Here is an 11,966-nt window from a genome sequence, read left to right as displayed (position 1 = left end):
TTATGACGCTAATAATTAGTCAAGCGAAGGGAATGGGGGAGTTATTTACAGAACATTTTATTGACAGTACTCCAACACAACATTCACACAAGCCCACTGTACAACATTTTAGTGGTCACCTTTTTAAAAACTATGTCCCAACGTAAAGGTTTGATGGTGTTAATGTAAAAAGCAGTGCACAAAGTAGTGTTATGCAGTAACGAAGGGTCAGGTTAAAAAGAAGTGCAGGCAGATCAAAGCTCAGGCCAACGTCCCACCCTGGGTCTCGCTTCACCTCTCATTATAATCATGTTGTGGAAGTGGCAACATTATTTGGCATCTGCTAAATTAATTATGCAAACATGCTTTGAACACATTGACTTGACAGATTGAATATGTGCTTTTAGGATTAATACCCAAAAGCCCAATAGGCCGCATCCTGTCCTTTTAAATCTAATCCGTCTGCCACCAACAAGAAGAGAATACGAAGCCTCTGCATCCTCCAAACGGCATATGAAATTGTTGTTGTTTCCACTAAGATGTCGAGTGATTATATGTACTTAAAAACAGTTAAACATTTGCTTTAAACATGCAAAGATCTAATACTGCCCATATTGAAATTCCAGCCTCGTTAAAAGTTTGAAAAAAGGCACTGCAGTAAACGCAAACGTCGGTGTACGCCTGCTACTGAAGCAACTCCCACCAACAAGAGAGGAAGTGGATTTCTTTCCAGAATTAAGTCTTTATTCAAATAAAAGCATTTTGAATTAATTTAAAACAGCACCAGATTCACAGTGATGTGTTGCATGGTTTGGTTTACAGATGAGAGCTGCAAGTGAACTGCATGGAAATCAAATACTTTTTGAAGATACCCACCTTTTTTAAACTTGTTTGCAGACATTTTTTTCCCAGACTAGGCTGTGACATAATGAATGATGGAAATACAGGAAATGCAAGGGCTCAGATGTAGGCCAACTCATTATCGAAAACTTTTCTTCACACTTAAGATCATACAGTGTTTCTGCATGTTTTAGCTAACTTATCACAAACAACATATATTAGGCATACCATAACATGAAATAAAACTTTTTAAATGTTTTTCCTTCCCTCCAGGCAGACAACATAGAATACAACTTAGACTTCAAATTTAACATGGTTAATCCCGTGACCATCGTGTCTTGTTTTATGTCAAATGTATGCAAAAATAACATAACTTTAACATTAAAAATGCACGAAAAATCAGTGATTGAATATGTAGCTAAAGTACAGCTAGTCTCAAGCTTCTAGAAGTTCAATTTCATACCATAGGGGAATAAGTGAAGCAAGAAGGCTGCCTGGAAGGTCGCAAGAACATTTGAAAAAATCTTGCCAGCAGAAATGAAAACAATACATGAGATTTGAATTAAATTGGCTGAAATGTGCAAAACACTGACATGGTCCTTTTGGCAAAACCATTTTCTGCCACTTTTTAGACTGTTTAACGGATCCATATCAAAAAAAAGAAAGAAGTAAATGTCCACAAATATGCAAGACAGTGTGCAAACAGCAATTTCAGGTGATGAGAATTGAAATAAATACACATGCATTCTTCTTTTGCACAGAATTCTTAAAAGTACTAGAGAAGGCAGATTTTTCTTTTAAAAATGTGGAGGGCAGTCTTTGAAAACATGGCATGGCAAAATAAAAGTCTTCCAGCTGTCACGGTTTGGAGGATGAGAAGCAGGAATATTCATGTTTAGCTTGACGCAAAGGCATCATGTAAGGAACTGTTGTGGCGGGAGGGGAGGGGGGGTAAAATCCATAAACCATTCCACATTACTTTCTATTTATCATTACTGAAACTGCAAAAAGAAAAAAAAGGCATCCTATTGTTTTTTTGGTTTTAAGGCGGGGCTACGTTAGGCAGGGGAAGGAGAGGGCATTTTTTTTCCCGAGAAATTTGCTATGAATTTAATTCTGTGCTCTGTCAGACCTCATCTCCTCAGAGTCCAGCCCAGGCTGTCCCATCCATTCATTTGTCCGTCTTTTTCGCTGCGTGGCCTATTTCAAGCGTTCAATGAGTTCCTGTGTGAGGCCCAGGTTGAGCAGCTGCATGGTGGGGAGTGAAGTCAGGTGGGGAAAGGCCTTGAGGAGCTTCTCCCAGCATAGCTCCAGCAGACTGGGCCCAGCCAGCCAGATCTTAAACAGAGAGCCCGTTCTCTTGTTCTCGTGGATGTTCACCACGCCACCGTGGACGTACATACAGCCAGCCTGGGGACGGAGTGAAGGGAAGAGAGGTAGGTGTGAGTATTATATTCATTACCTCTAAACTACAGAGATTTAATCAACATATTCATAGTGATTAGAGAGGGTAGTGTGCACTAACTGGGGTGACGGCAGCACAGTGGAAGTAGGCTGGCTCTGGCATCACTGCTGGTAGCTTACTCCACTGGAAAGTCTGCAGGCTGATCTTCCACAGATCCGCTAATATCAATTCCCCGTTGTATCCCCCACAGATAAATACATCTGCAGTGGGAAAAGCAAATGGACAGATACCGTTCATGTTGTACACTTTTTAAAATCAGCTTAACATATGACGATGTGATGTATCAAATGCCAGTAGCATCTGGAAAGTTCTCACCATTTCGTATTTGTACACAGCTATGGCATCTCCGAGGAGCAGGATACCCTGTCAAAAGCACAGGGACTTTAGAATGGTGTGAAAGAGAACAAGACAGGCTTGGTTAGGAGCGAGTGTTAATACAGACCTATTTTGTCGTGAGGTTTAGTTGTAATCTCCTCCCAGGAATTGGTCTCCAGATTGTAAGCATGTATCTATTAAAAAAAGATGGCGTATTTACCATGAGAGTAGCAGTGATTCAAATTTGGCTCGTGTGCAAAATGAAACTGTAGCATAAACTGTAATTAATATTTTAAAGGTGCGGTTAAATGTGTTTGAGTATACGCGTTGTGGTGTAGTACCTTGTCCAGAGGGTAAGATGTCCAGGAAGTACCTCCTCCCAGAATGTAGATCCTCTGTCCGTCATGTGCTATTTCATGCCTGTACCTTTTTGACACACAACAACACGGCATGTCAGGGAGTTGGACTAAGCTGAAAAGATCCCTAGCTCGGTTGGATCCAGTAACACATTCAGGCATCATGAAAGGCGTACCGTTCTTCAGGCAAGTCGTCCGGAGGGTTGTTAGGCTTAAGGTGGATCCACTCCCTGGTGGTCAGGTCCAGCCTGTGCAGGTCCGTGCTGTAGATGTAACCCGTTGTCCCCCCAAACACGTACAGGAAGCCGTTTATGATGACCATTGCCTGGAGGAGGAAAGATATGAAGTAACGGCCCAGTAAGAAGCAGCTCTAATGCCATCAAACTACAGGCTGATTTATGAGCTTACCTGTCCGTAGATTCTGTTGGGCTTCTTCCCCCGACAGTTGAGTAGTGACCACCGCTTGTACTTCACATTACAAACATGCACGTCGTTGCCATTATTTTCACCAAAGGGAATCCCGGTGCCGCCAAACACCAGGAGGTTGTTGCCGTGCAAAACAGCTGAAGAAACACCGCAACATCGACGTTAATACACATTTTTCACAGAAAACTGGATTTTGTTTTGTCTATAAATACGTTAAGTATGAAAATGTTCAAAACTACAAAGCATGTCTCACCTGACATAGACGCCAGCTCTGTGGGCATGTAGCCCTCCGTTCGAATCTGCTGCCAGCAGCCTGTGGCAAAGTGGTACCTCCATAGCTCCCTGAACAGCGGGTAGTCTTCGTTCTCCGAGCCTCCTGACTCGTCGTAGTCAGGGTTGTACCCTCCAAACACATACAGGTTAGTGTTGTCAGCTACACAGCGGTGCCCACTGCGGGCAGGGGGAGTACGATGACCTGCAGCGGGAGGAACAAAAGATGAGGATGGGTAGCATGCTAATGGAGATACAAGCTACGGATGCCCGAAACAAATAAATACGTCTGAATTGAGGTAAATATCACTGGTTGCACTTTTCAGAATGTCCTAAAATCCTTCTGCTTGTATCGGTATGGAGTCACATTTTGTATTAATGGATTGCTTTGTAAAAGCTGATTTATTTATTCATCATTCTTCCTTTTTTTACAGACAGCTGGAGGATCATCCCGCATGCCCTGACAGAAAGCAGGGAAACACCATACTGTACACACACTCAACGTATTCTGCTTGGAGACAACAAGCCGTAACAACCTTCAGTGATAATACTTAAGCGTGTCTTCTTCATTATGGTGCTTATACAGCCCATTTAGTGCAGTCCAAATTAAGTGCCACTCCGACTTCGAGGTAGAAGTCTATCCATATCATAAGTTACTGTAGTTAAAATACAGACATATTCACATCTCTTTCTGACAGCCTCAGAGTTTCACCTGATAAGTAAAGCAATGCAAATAGAGAATAAAACATCACCATGATACTGATATGTTTGGCCTTGAAGGATTAGTCTTCTATCAGCAAGCACACGACTATGGAACGCAGAGCACATTAAGCCAAATGTAATAATGCTTTGTTTAATGCGCTATTAATAGAACCGAAGCCTATCTACAACTATGCACCGATGTGTCCGCCAACCAATGCCTTTTTAATAAATCAGGTCTGTAATTGGATGCGAACAGAGACCGAGTAGAGCAGTGTTAGGCATGATCAAACGTCCACATGGTAACAGATCTAATGCCAGTAAAACTACAAACGTTCTGGATGTTTTATTTGTCTCAAATCTTATCACATAACTCAGATTTATAGCAGACCACAATTTACTGGCCTCAAACTTGTGAGGAAGAAGACCTAAATGTTGTCAAACCTTAAATGGGTGAGAGTGTGTGCTCAGAAAGCTACACGCTCACACATGTCACATTCACTTCTGACATGTGAGACGAGCCCAAACCTCTACCAACATGGCTGAAACGACTGTTTCTTTAGGCATCTAATCAATAAGGGCTATTTAAATGTCTGGTTTGGTGTCCAAAGTGAGTTACCATTACCTTATCATAGAAAACCTTTAATCTTTTTATGCACATGTCTATGGTAGCTATCAGTGATCTAGGCCATTGGATATCTTCTGCAGCCTGATGTCAGAGGAACCTGAGTTGGACTGTGTACTGTACATAGCTGGGCAGCAAAAAAAGAGCAAAGACCAGCACCAGAATCTGTACCACCACATAAATGTAACACTAAACAGCCAAGTGATAATGGTTAGAAATCAGATGCTCTCTTTCCCCCCACACACATGGTGGGTCATCTCAATCATGTAACGTTATGTGCTTTAAATACTATGTTGTGGAGATGACTATTAAATGCTTGGTATCCAGTCCACAGCCCCCGATCTCCTAAAAAAAACACTGCAGCCGGTCTGTAAACCCGAACCAATGATGGTGTTTCAGGTCATATAGTTACTAACGCGACTGTGCAGCTAAAAAACAAGCGTTTTACAAAAGGTCAATACACTATTTAATAGCACGTATTATCTTGGATATGGTTGCTGAAAAGCTGAGTTGCTGAAATAGGCGGAGTAGCTGGATGTTGCTAGCTTGCTAGCAATGTCACCGGTAAGGGTGACGTTTCCTTTAAACAAGCAAATACGCGGTATTTGTACGTGGAGCAGTTGGTCTCTTTTTTTAAAAATTTGAGTGCCAGAATGTGCCGACGTTCCGTTAAAAGCCGTCGTTAGCATGTTGTTGACCGACCTGCTAACGTCTCACCGTGCGGCGGCCTGTGTGTCAGTTTCTCGAATCTGTTCAGTTGGTCCGGACTGCGAGTCCCTTCAGTGTCCGCCATCGTTTCCCCCCGTTACAATCCGGCTCTGGAGAACGTCACGTCGAATAAAAACAACATGGGCTAAAGTGCTGGTAAAACATGATAAATCATTTCACATCTCAGTCAGGAAGCCATTCACAAATTTTAACCCCCGTTGGCCGTGCAAGACTCGGCCAATCAGAGGGCTTGTTATTAGGACGTTGCGTCATTAATAGATGGGCGGGGCTGCGCGTGTCGGTCTTCAAAACATCAACAGTTTTTTTTTTCTGCCCAAGTAGTGCCGTCTGGTATGGAAGCTCATTTCAGTGTCAGAAAAAAAGATAAACTTTCTAAAAAATAAAAATAATGACTAAGTATCTCATAATGTCATTATTTTGAGATGTTAAGTCAATATTTTGAGATAATATTCAATATTTTGAGAAGGTTTCTTATAATTTTGAGATACTAAGTCATTATTTTTGAGATAATAAGTCAATATTTTGAAATACTAAGTCAATATTTTGAGAAACGTGATTGTGGTTTAAATGTTATCAAGAAGCCTCTGTACTTCTACTGGAGAACATCCTACTTTTTATTTTTAATCTGTGTTTTTGCCTAAAAATCCTATCATAGTATCAGAACAGCCTTTTAAAAACAAACACATATGTAACCTAATATTTATTTAATCTTAGGATGTAAATGTGTCATCAAAACCCCTAACATTCACAGAAATATTGCCAAGTACATGACCTCAGTGTCCTCAATGGTAGCTTTGCCCCTAAAAAACACAATAAAAACTGAAGCAGCGGTGGGATGTGAGCAAGTGCCATGAGCTGATGATTTGTCAGTCTGTCAAGCACGTAACTAGCAAATAAGGCATGTGCATTATTGTTTTAAGTAATTACGTCAGACAATGAGGACACCCTTGCATTTCTCAGTTCTAAATAATAAATGCTAAAAATGTACTTTAGATGTCAGCTTTTTGAAACTTTTATTTTCACCAACATGACATTTCTTACCAGAGACTACCTTAACCTTAAAGAAAGCAATGGCATCAATAGCATCTGCAATTATAGAAATGAAATTATCTACAAGGTCATTCACTGAGACTTACATGGGGCACGGGGGAGAGGAAAAGAGAGCTTGAATTAATAACCGACTGGTGTTTGTTTAATTTATTTTATCTCAAAGAAAACAGGAATGACCAGAAAGATCAGTCAACTCAAATGTTAAGACCTTTGGAGAAGTCCAGAGGGAGTGGCTTACTGTGTTTATACTGTGTATTTAGGTAGCAATGTAGATGTACCTTTTCATGGTATCTGTGTAATAAAGTGAAATTGAGGTTGCCTGTTTTATCTCCTTGCTATGAAATATCAACATGGATTTTAAATTAAGTGAAAGGAAACCAATTATTAAATCAAAACCTCCAAATTAAAATAACTAATTATATCAAATGAAGACAAAAATTACCAAATTAGCTGCCTCATTGTTAAGCATTTCAATTCACACATCCGGTTTTATGTTATAATCATAATTCCTACTTGATAAATAATTAGAAAGGATGTTGTCTCAACAGCTACAAAACTCAAGTAATGTCGGGGGTGAATAAATCAGGCAGGTTCAGTGGAGCCCGGTCGCGTGCTGCTGCCGTTGTCGGGGTCTTACAAAGCGGAACGACTGGTGTCGGGTTTTATTTTCCGGGGGGACCACAGAGCCGATCATGGCGACTCTCGGCGGCAGTCGTGGGGATCGTCTCGGCAACGCGAATCAACAAAAGTCCTCTTTTGCATCTCCGGAGAAAATCCGCGAACTTCTCAACGCGGGAGTGTCGTCGGGAGACGTCGGAGCCAGCAGGTGCAGTTTCAAACAACAGCGCGCTCGCTTCGTTTGATTTAAAGGGGCCGAAGAACAAGTTGACGAGAGCTAATTTGGTTAGCCACTTAGCCTGGAAGCGCCGCTACTTTAGCAGCGTTTTAGCAGCGTAGTTTGATAAGGGACAGGTCGGTTCATTACGTTGGACCTTGAACGCAACTTACGCATTGGTTTTATTGCTTGTATTTAGTCAAACTAGCGTTACCCGAGTCATTGTGCTATCGCCCCCCCTCCGCTGTCACAGATAAGGGGGGTGGGGACCGAAAGTTTTGCTAGAACATGGTGCTCTTTCCAGTTAACTATTCATTGCTGGTGTTATTGTCCACTCGCTCGCCAGCTATCGAAGCCAGGTTAAAAATACATTTGGATTGACTTCCTATTGTGCATTAAAATAGCAGACAAATCAAAGTATGGAGCCGTTTCAATCGGGGGACATGTTGCATAACCGCACGTTACTACTAGTGTCCTGCCCGTGTTCTTAAAAATCCCGATCCCCACGAACTACTCATCCGTGCACGTTTATTCGGAGCTGCACAGTAACACACATTTACATTTAATCAATTGATATATGTTGATATATTTTTATAATCTTTCCAATATGAGCCATGCGTATGTAAACTGAAGTTTTTTCCCCCTTTTGTGTGGATTTCAGTGGACAAGGAAATGTGAAATTTCTGGAAGCAAAAAGCAACGCTCAAGCGCCTTGTGAGGCAACGAACAAAGAAGCCTTCTTCTCAAGAGTGGAATCCTATTCAATATCCTTTAACCCATGACCTTTTGACCCGGCATGATACTTGTTTTTATTTTTTACCTTACACAACTATGTGATCACTTATAAAGACCGCAGTTGTGGTTTGTCGTTTTGATGTCTTTTTAAATATATATATTTTCCAGTATGTATTGATGTCTACTTTAATTCAGAGTAATGATTACTGTGACAATGCTTGTTTTGGTGTCTGAGTGAAGTCTTCCTTAGCGTGACACTGTTTGAGATGGGCAGGAAAACCCCGGACGCTGTCCCCTCTGATGTGTGCCAGGTACGGCTGGATCAACGTGGGCCGCGACATGCTCAAGTGCTCCAGCTGCCAGGTGTTCCTTTGTGCATCACTACAACCAACGCTAGACTTTGAAAAATGTGAGCGAAACGTACACTAACAGAAAAAGACAACGGCACACACACGCTTCATTTTGGCAGGGTTGGGCCGATGATGCTAGTCTGCCAAATCTTAAAGGTCAACCGTCCTTCTCTCTTTAATAGATGGATCCCGCATTGCAGAGATATCGAGGCAGCTTCAGACGCAGCATGAGAAGTTTTGCCCCTGGCCTGACTTTCCATGCCCAGGTAGGAGCCAGCGTATTTTTTCTTTTTGTCATATATTTAACCCTGAGTTATCCATGTGGTGGTTAAGGTGAATATTGATGTAATTTCAGAGCGGTTCTGGCTGGTTCCCGCCTGCGAACCATCAGTACTTCTCACTGCCTTCTTAGAGCGCTTCCAGAGCACTTGTCTCCTTGCACAGCAGCTGCCTGCCATGCAGCCGGAGCAGCTGAAGTCTATGGTGAGGATGCAGATGCACTCTGAGGATTTTTTTTCAACCATAAGCTGTTCACATGTAATTAATCCCCAATGTTTCCTTGCAGTCTATGACTGAGGATGTCGTCAGTGTTATACTCCAGCTGATTGAGGACGAACAAAAAAGAAAGGGAGGTCCTCCGTGTTCTGAACCTTTGGCAGTCCAGGTGGCTGCAAGCATCGTTTCTCTCTGTGGCTGGGCAGCGAGGTGAGATACAGTGCTAGACTCTTCAATACACGTCACGCTAACACAATTCTTGTGCACACAAATGGATTTTGCCATAGAGTACGCACACGCAGAAGATAAGTCCCACAAATGAATCCTTAACGTCTGATCCATGAATTTCTCCATCTTAGCCCCTCTCTGCAAGCCATGAACCTGCCCATCCTCACCTGCTCGTACTGTATGCGAAAGGTGGGCTTGTGGAACTTCCACCAGATGGAGGGACTGGTAGCCGATGGAGAACCCTCGCCAAACACTGTAGTCCCCTCTCTTCAACCGGCAGGTCCTGCTCCAGCAGCCACACATGAGGGCCAGGGGGACCAGCCTGCTTCTGCCTCATCCACCCCTGCTACACCATGTCGCATGAAGCTGAGGAGCCAGGACTCTGGCCGCTCTGACCAGGCAAGCTTGAAGCAAATGAAGGTTGACTAGCTTCATAAACCAGGCCTTTATGCACATATTCATTTTAAGCATAATTACTCTGTAACATTGACAAGTGATGTATAGCAGGCTGCTTTTTATTTAGATTAAATGTTTTACTATGCTCTGGTGTGTGTTACAGGGTGAGGGAACCTCCTCCCCCGTGTCTTTGCGTGCCCGAAGCAGAGACTCTCCGAGCCCCAATGAAGAGCTGCAAAGTCCTTTGCCCAGGGGCAAAAGGACTGCATCTCGCAGTAAAGGACAGGGGGACAACTCTGGGTCTGACGGGGCTGTCAGCCCGCATCCCCCTCCTAAACGCCTTTGCCTCACATCAGTTGGTGGTCCTGTAAGAACTAACTTGTTTTTTGTTGTTTAATTATGACACACTAGTAGTCTAACCTAGATCCTAATCCTAGTTACATTTGAGAGAGGGTTTCGCAGCCGTTACAAACTACTACCTACTGTTTTTCAGGATGGGCTCCTGCACAAGAATACGTTTGACCCCCTTGCTCAGCACAGAGACTGGTGTCCCTGGATCTCCGTGGGAAAAGAGAATGTGGATCCAGGCGTGATCCCCTTTTTGGATGGAGTCTCTCCGCTTCATCAGCAGGGCTGGAAGGCTGCTCTCGACCTCCTCATGCCCATGAAGAAGAACTCTAATACAGCAGTAGGCAGTCCAGGACAGGCAAGTCAAGACGTTAGAACATTGTACAACAAAGCATTCGTAACACATGATCACATCCTCTAGAAAATGATGCATAGCAATACATTGATAGATTTCATGTTCTGTTTTCTGTAATTACACCGTTGGCACATAGCTATGCAGCTTTAATGTAAACAATATCTGACATCTCTCCATTCTCTTTCCTCCCAGGGCCCTCGTGACAAATCTAAAAGGGTGTTTGCAATATTCCGTCAGTGGCAGGTATCCTCTTCTCCGTCTCAGTAGAATGTTTCCATCCAAGCAGCGTTGCAACACTGAAACGACGGACTGACGTGCCCCCCTTTTTTGTGGTACAGAGTCCATGGTACCAGTGACAGGAATGTCGTATCATATCAGTGTATGCCATCCCATAAAGTCGTGTTTACAGTCAAAGCGTTTCTGCAGGGAACAGAAGGTGACTGGGTCTTTTAGGCAAATGAATGAGTGTCTTCACTGAAAGTAGTGAAATATGTGAAGGATGCCTGTGTGGCTTTAAAACCTTTTGAATTCCGACTCATAAAAATGGGGATGAGCAGACACCAAGGCCTCTGTAGGCCTTGTGTGTTTATACATAAGTAGTAATCAAGTGATAGAACATGTTGGCATATCAACTGGCCACAATCAAGGCATTTACTACTATTAACCTCACATGAAGTCTGCTTCAGCAGTCCTTCATGACATTGTGATAGTCTGGATTTCTGTGGAATACAAGAGATGAGAAATCCCTTATCGTGGGAAAGAGCCAACTGGCTTGACACTGGAAAGGCAATGTTTACCTTCAATGTATGTTGAGTCATTTGAGATTAGCGCAAAAAAAAAAAAAAAACCTGTGAGGAAGTTATTTTTGTGTACCATTGTGCTTGAAAAGTAATGTGGATATGAGTTCTCTTTTGAAAAGAACAATAATTTTTCAAGTAGTGAAATGTTTGTTTTCATTGACAATACAATAAATCTTTATTGTCCACCAGGGTCAATCCTGATTATTGCAGGCAGGTAAAAAAAAAAAAAAAATCATGTGCCATGAATTTCAAACCTGTTTTGAATTAGATGCAGGATTCCTGTTCTTCCGTTTTGCCTTTCTGTGCGTCTCATTGCTAAAGCAGTCCTCTCTGTCTTGCATGTGCTTTTATCTTCATAGTTTCCTATAAGCGTTTAATAAAATGCTCTTCTGAAAGTTTGTTTCGCTTTGACTGTTGGTCCTCTGACATTTCAACTAAAAAAAAAAGACTAATTCATTCATTATTATATTATAAATACACCAAACGTATATTCATTACATTCACATATGGCTCTCGCGAATATTTGAGTATCCATTTGCAGCTTGCTCAGTGACTGACTTTGGAAAGGTTCTGTGATTTCACATAGATGTTATACAAATTACTTTTATACGTTTAATTTATGAAAAATCAACCTTATCGCTGGATCATTTGTGAGCACACAAAAAAACTG

General features: G+C 42.2%; 3 protein-coding genes across 4 annotated transcripts in view; 1 reads left to right on the top strand and 2 right to left on the bottom strand.

Annotated features, from left to right (window-relative positions):
• Window positions 1–52: 52 nt before the first annotated feature.
• Window positions 53–5,910, bottom strand: klhdc10 (kelch domain containing 10). 2 transcript variants are annotated; one of them, XM_084038268.1, is made up of 9 exons: window positions 5,678–5,910; window positions 3,635–3,856; window positions 3,364–3,518; window positions 3,132–3,280; window positions 2,941–3,025; window positions 2,727–2,793; window positions 2,600–2,647; window positions 2,345–2,484; window positions 53–2,229 (listed from the first exon to the last, which is right to left on the bottom strand). In XM_084038268.1, exons 1-9 carry the CDS (start codon window positions 5,766–5,768, stop codon window positions 2,020–2,022), a joined length of 1,167 nt encoding a protein of 388 aa, XP_083894394.1. In that variant the 5' UTR covers window positions 5,769–5,910; the 3' UTR covers window positions 53–2,019. The 2 variants fall into 2 exon arrangements, with proteins under 2 accessions (XP_083894394.1, XP_083894395.1); XM_084038269.1 differs by having other exon boundaries at window positions 5,693–5,910.
• Window positions 4,694–11,966, bottom strand: part of plxna4 (plexin A4) — a 341,055-nt gene continuing 333,782 nt past the window's right edge. Inside the window, exon 33 of the transcript XR_014599104.1 lies at window positions 4,694–4,704. The gene's annotated coding sequence lies outside the window, so the exon portion shown is untranslated. The remainder of the gene's footprint in view (window positions 4,705–11,966) is intronic.
• zc3hc1 (zinc finger, C3HC-type containing 1) lies at window positions 7,404–11,691 on the top strand. The gene is made up of 10 exons (XM_084038674.1): window positions 7,404–7,580; window positions 8,251–8,353; window positions 8,583–8,733; window positions 8,857–8,940; window positions 9,030–9,157; window positions 9,240–9,379; window positions 9,529–9,796; window positions 9,957–10,160; window positions 10,287–10,499; window positions 10,689–11,691. The coding sequence occupies exons 1-10, from the start codon at window positions 7,447–7,449 to the stop codon at window positions 10,761–10,763; spliced, it is 1,500 nt and encodes a 499-aa protein (XP_083894800.1). The 5' UTR covers window positions 7,404–7,446; the 3' UTR covers window positions 10,764–11,691.

The sequence above is a fragment of the Eutrigla gurnardus genome (genome assembly GCF_963514095.1).
Source record: "Eutrigla gurnardus genome assembly, chromosome: 21".
NCBI lineage: Eukaryota > Metazoa > Chordata > Actinopteri > Perciformes > Triglidae > Eutrigla > Eutrigla gurnardus.
The sequence above is the reverse complement of the archived record's forward strand: the minus strand, read 5'-3'. Positions and strand labels throughout refer to the sequence as shown.

Coding starts and splice junctions, on each gene's coding strand:
- zc3hc1 (XM_084038674.1), top strand. CDS start 7,447: ATGGCGACTCTCGGCGGCAGTCGTGGGGATCGTCTCGGCAACGCGAAT. Junction 8,354..8,582: donor CAAGAGTGGAATCCTATTCA/ATATCCTTTAAC, acceptor TTAGCGTGACAC/TGTTTGAGATGGGCAGGAAA. Junction 9,380..9,528: donor CTCTGTGGCTGGGCAGCGAG/GTGAGATACAGT, acceptor TCTCCATCTTAG/CCCCTCTCTGCAAGCCATGA.
- klhdc10 (XM_084038268.1), bottom strand. CDS start 5,768: ATGGCGGACACTGAAGGGACTCGCAGTCCGGACCAACTGAACAGATTC. Junction 3,857..5,677: donor GCACGGTGAGACGTTAGCAG/GTCGGTCAACAA, acceptor CTCCCGCTGCAG/GTCATCGTACTCCCCCTGCC. Junction 2,648..2,726: donor TAAACCTCACGACAAAATAG/GTCTGTATTAAC, acceptor TGCTTTTGACAG/GGTATCCTGCTCCTCGGAGA.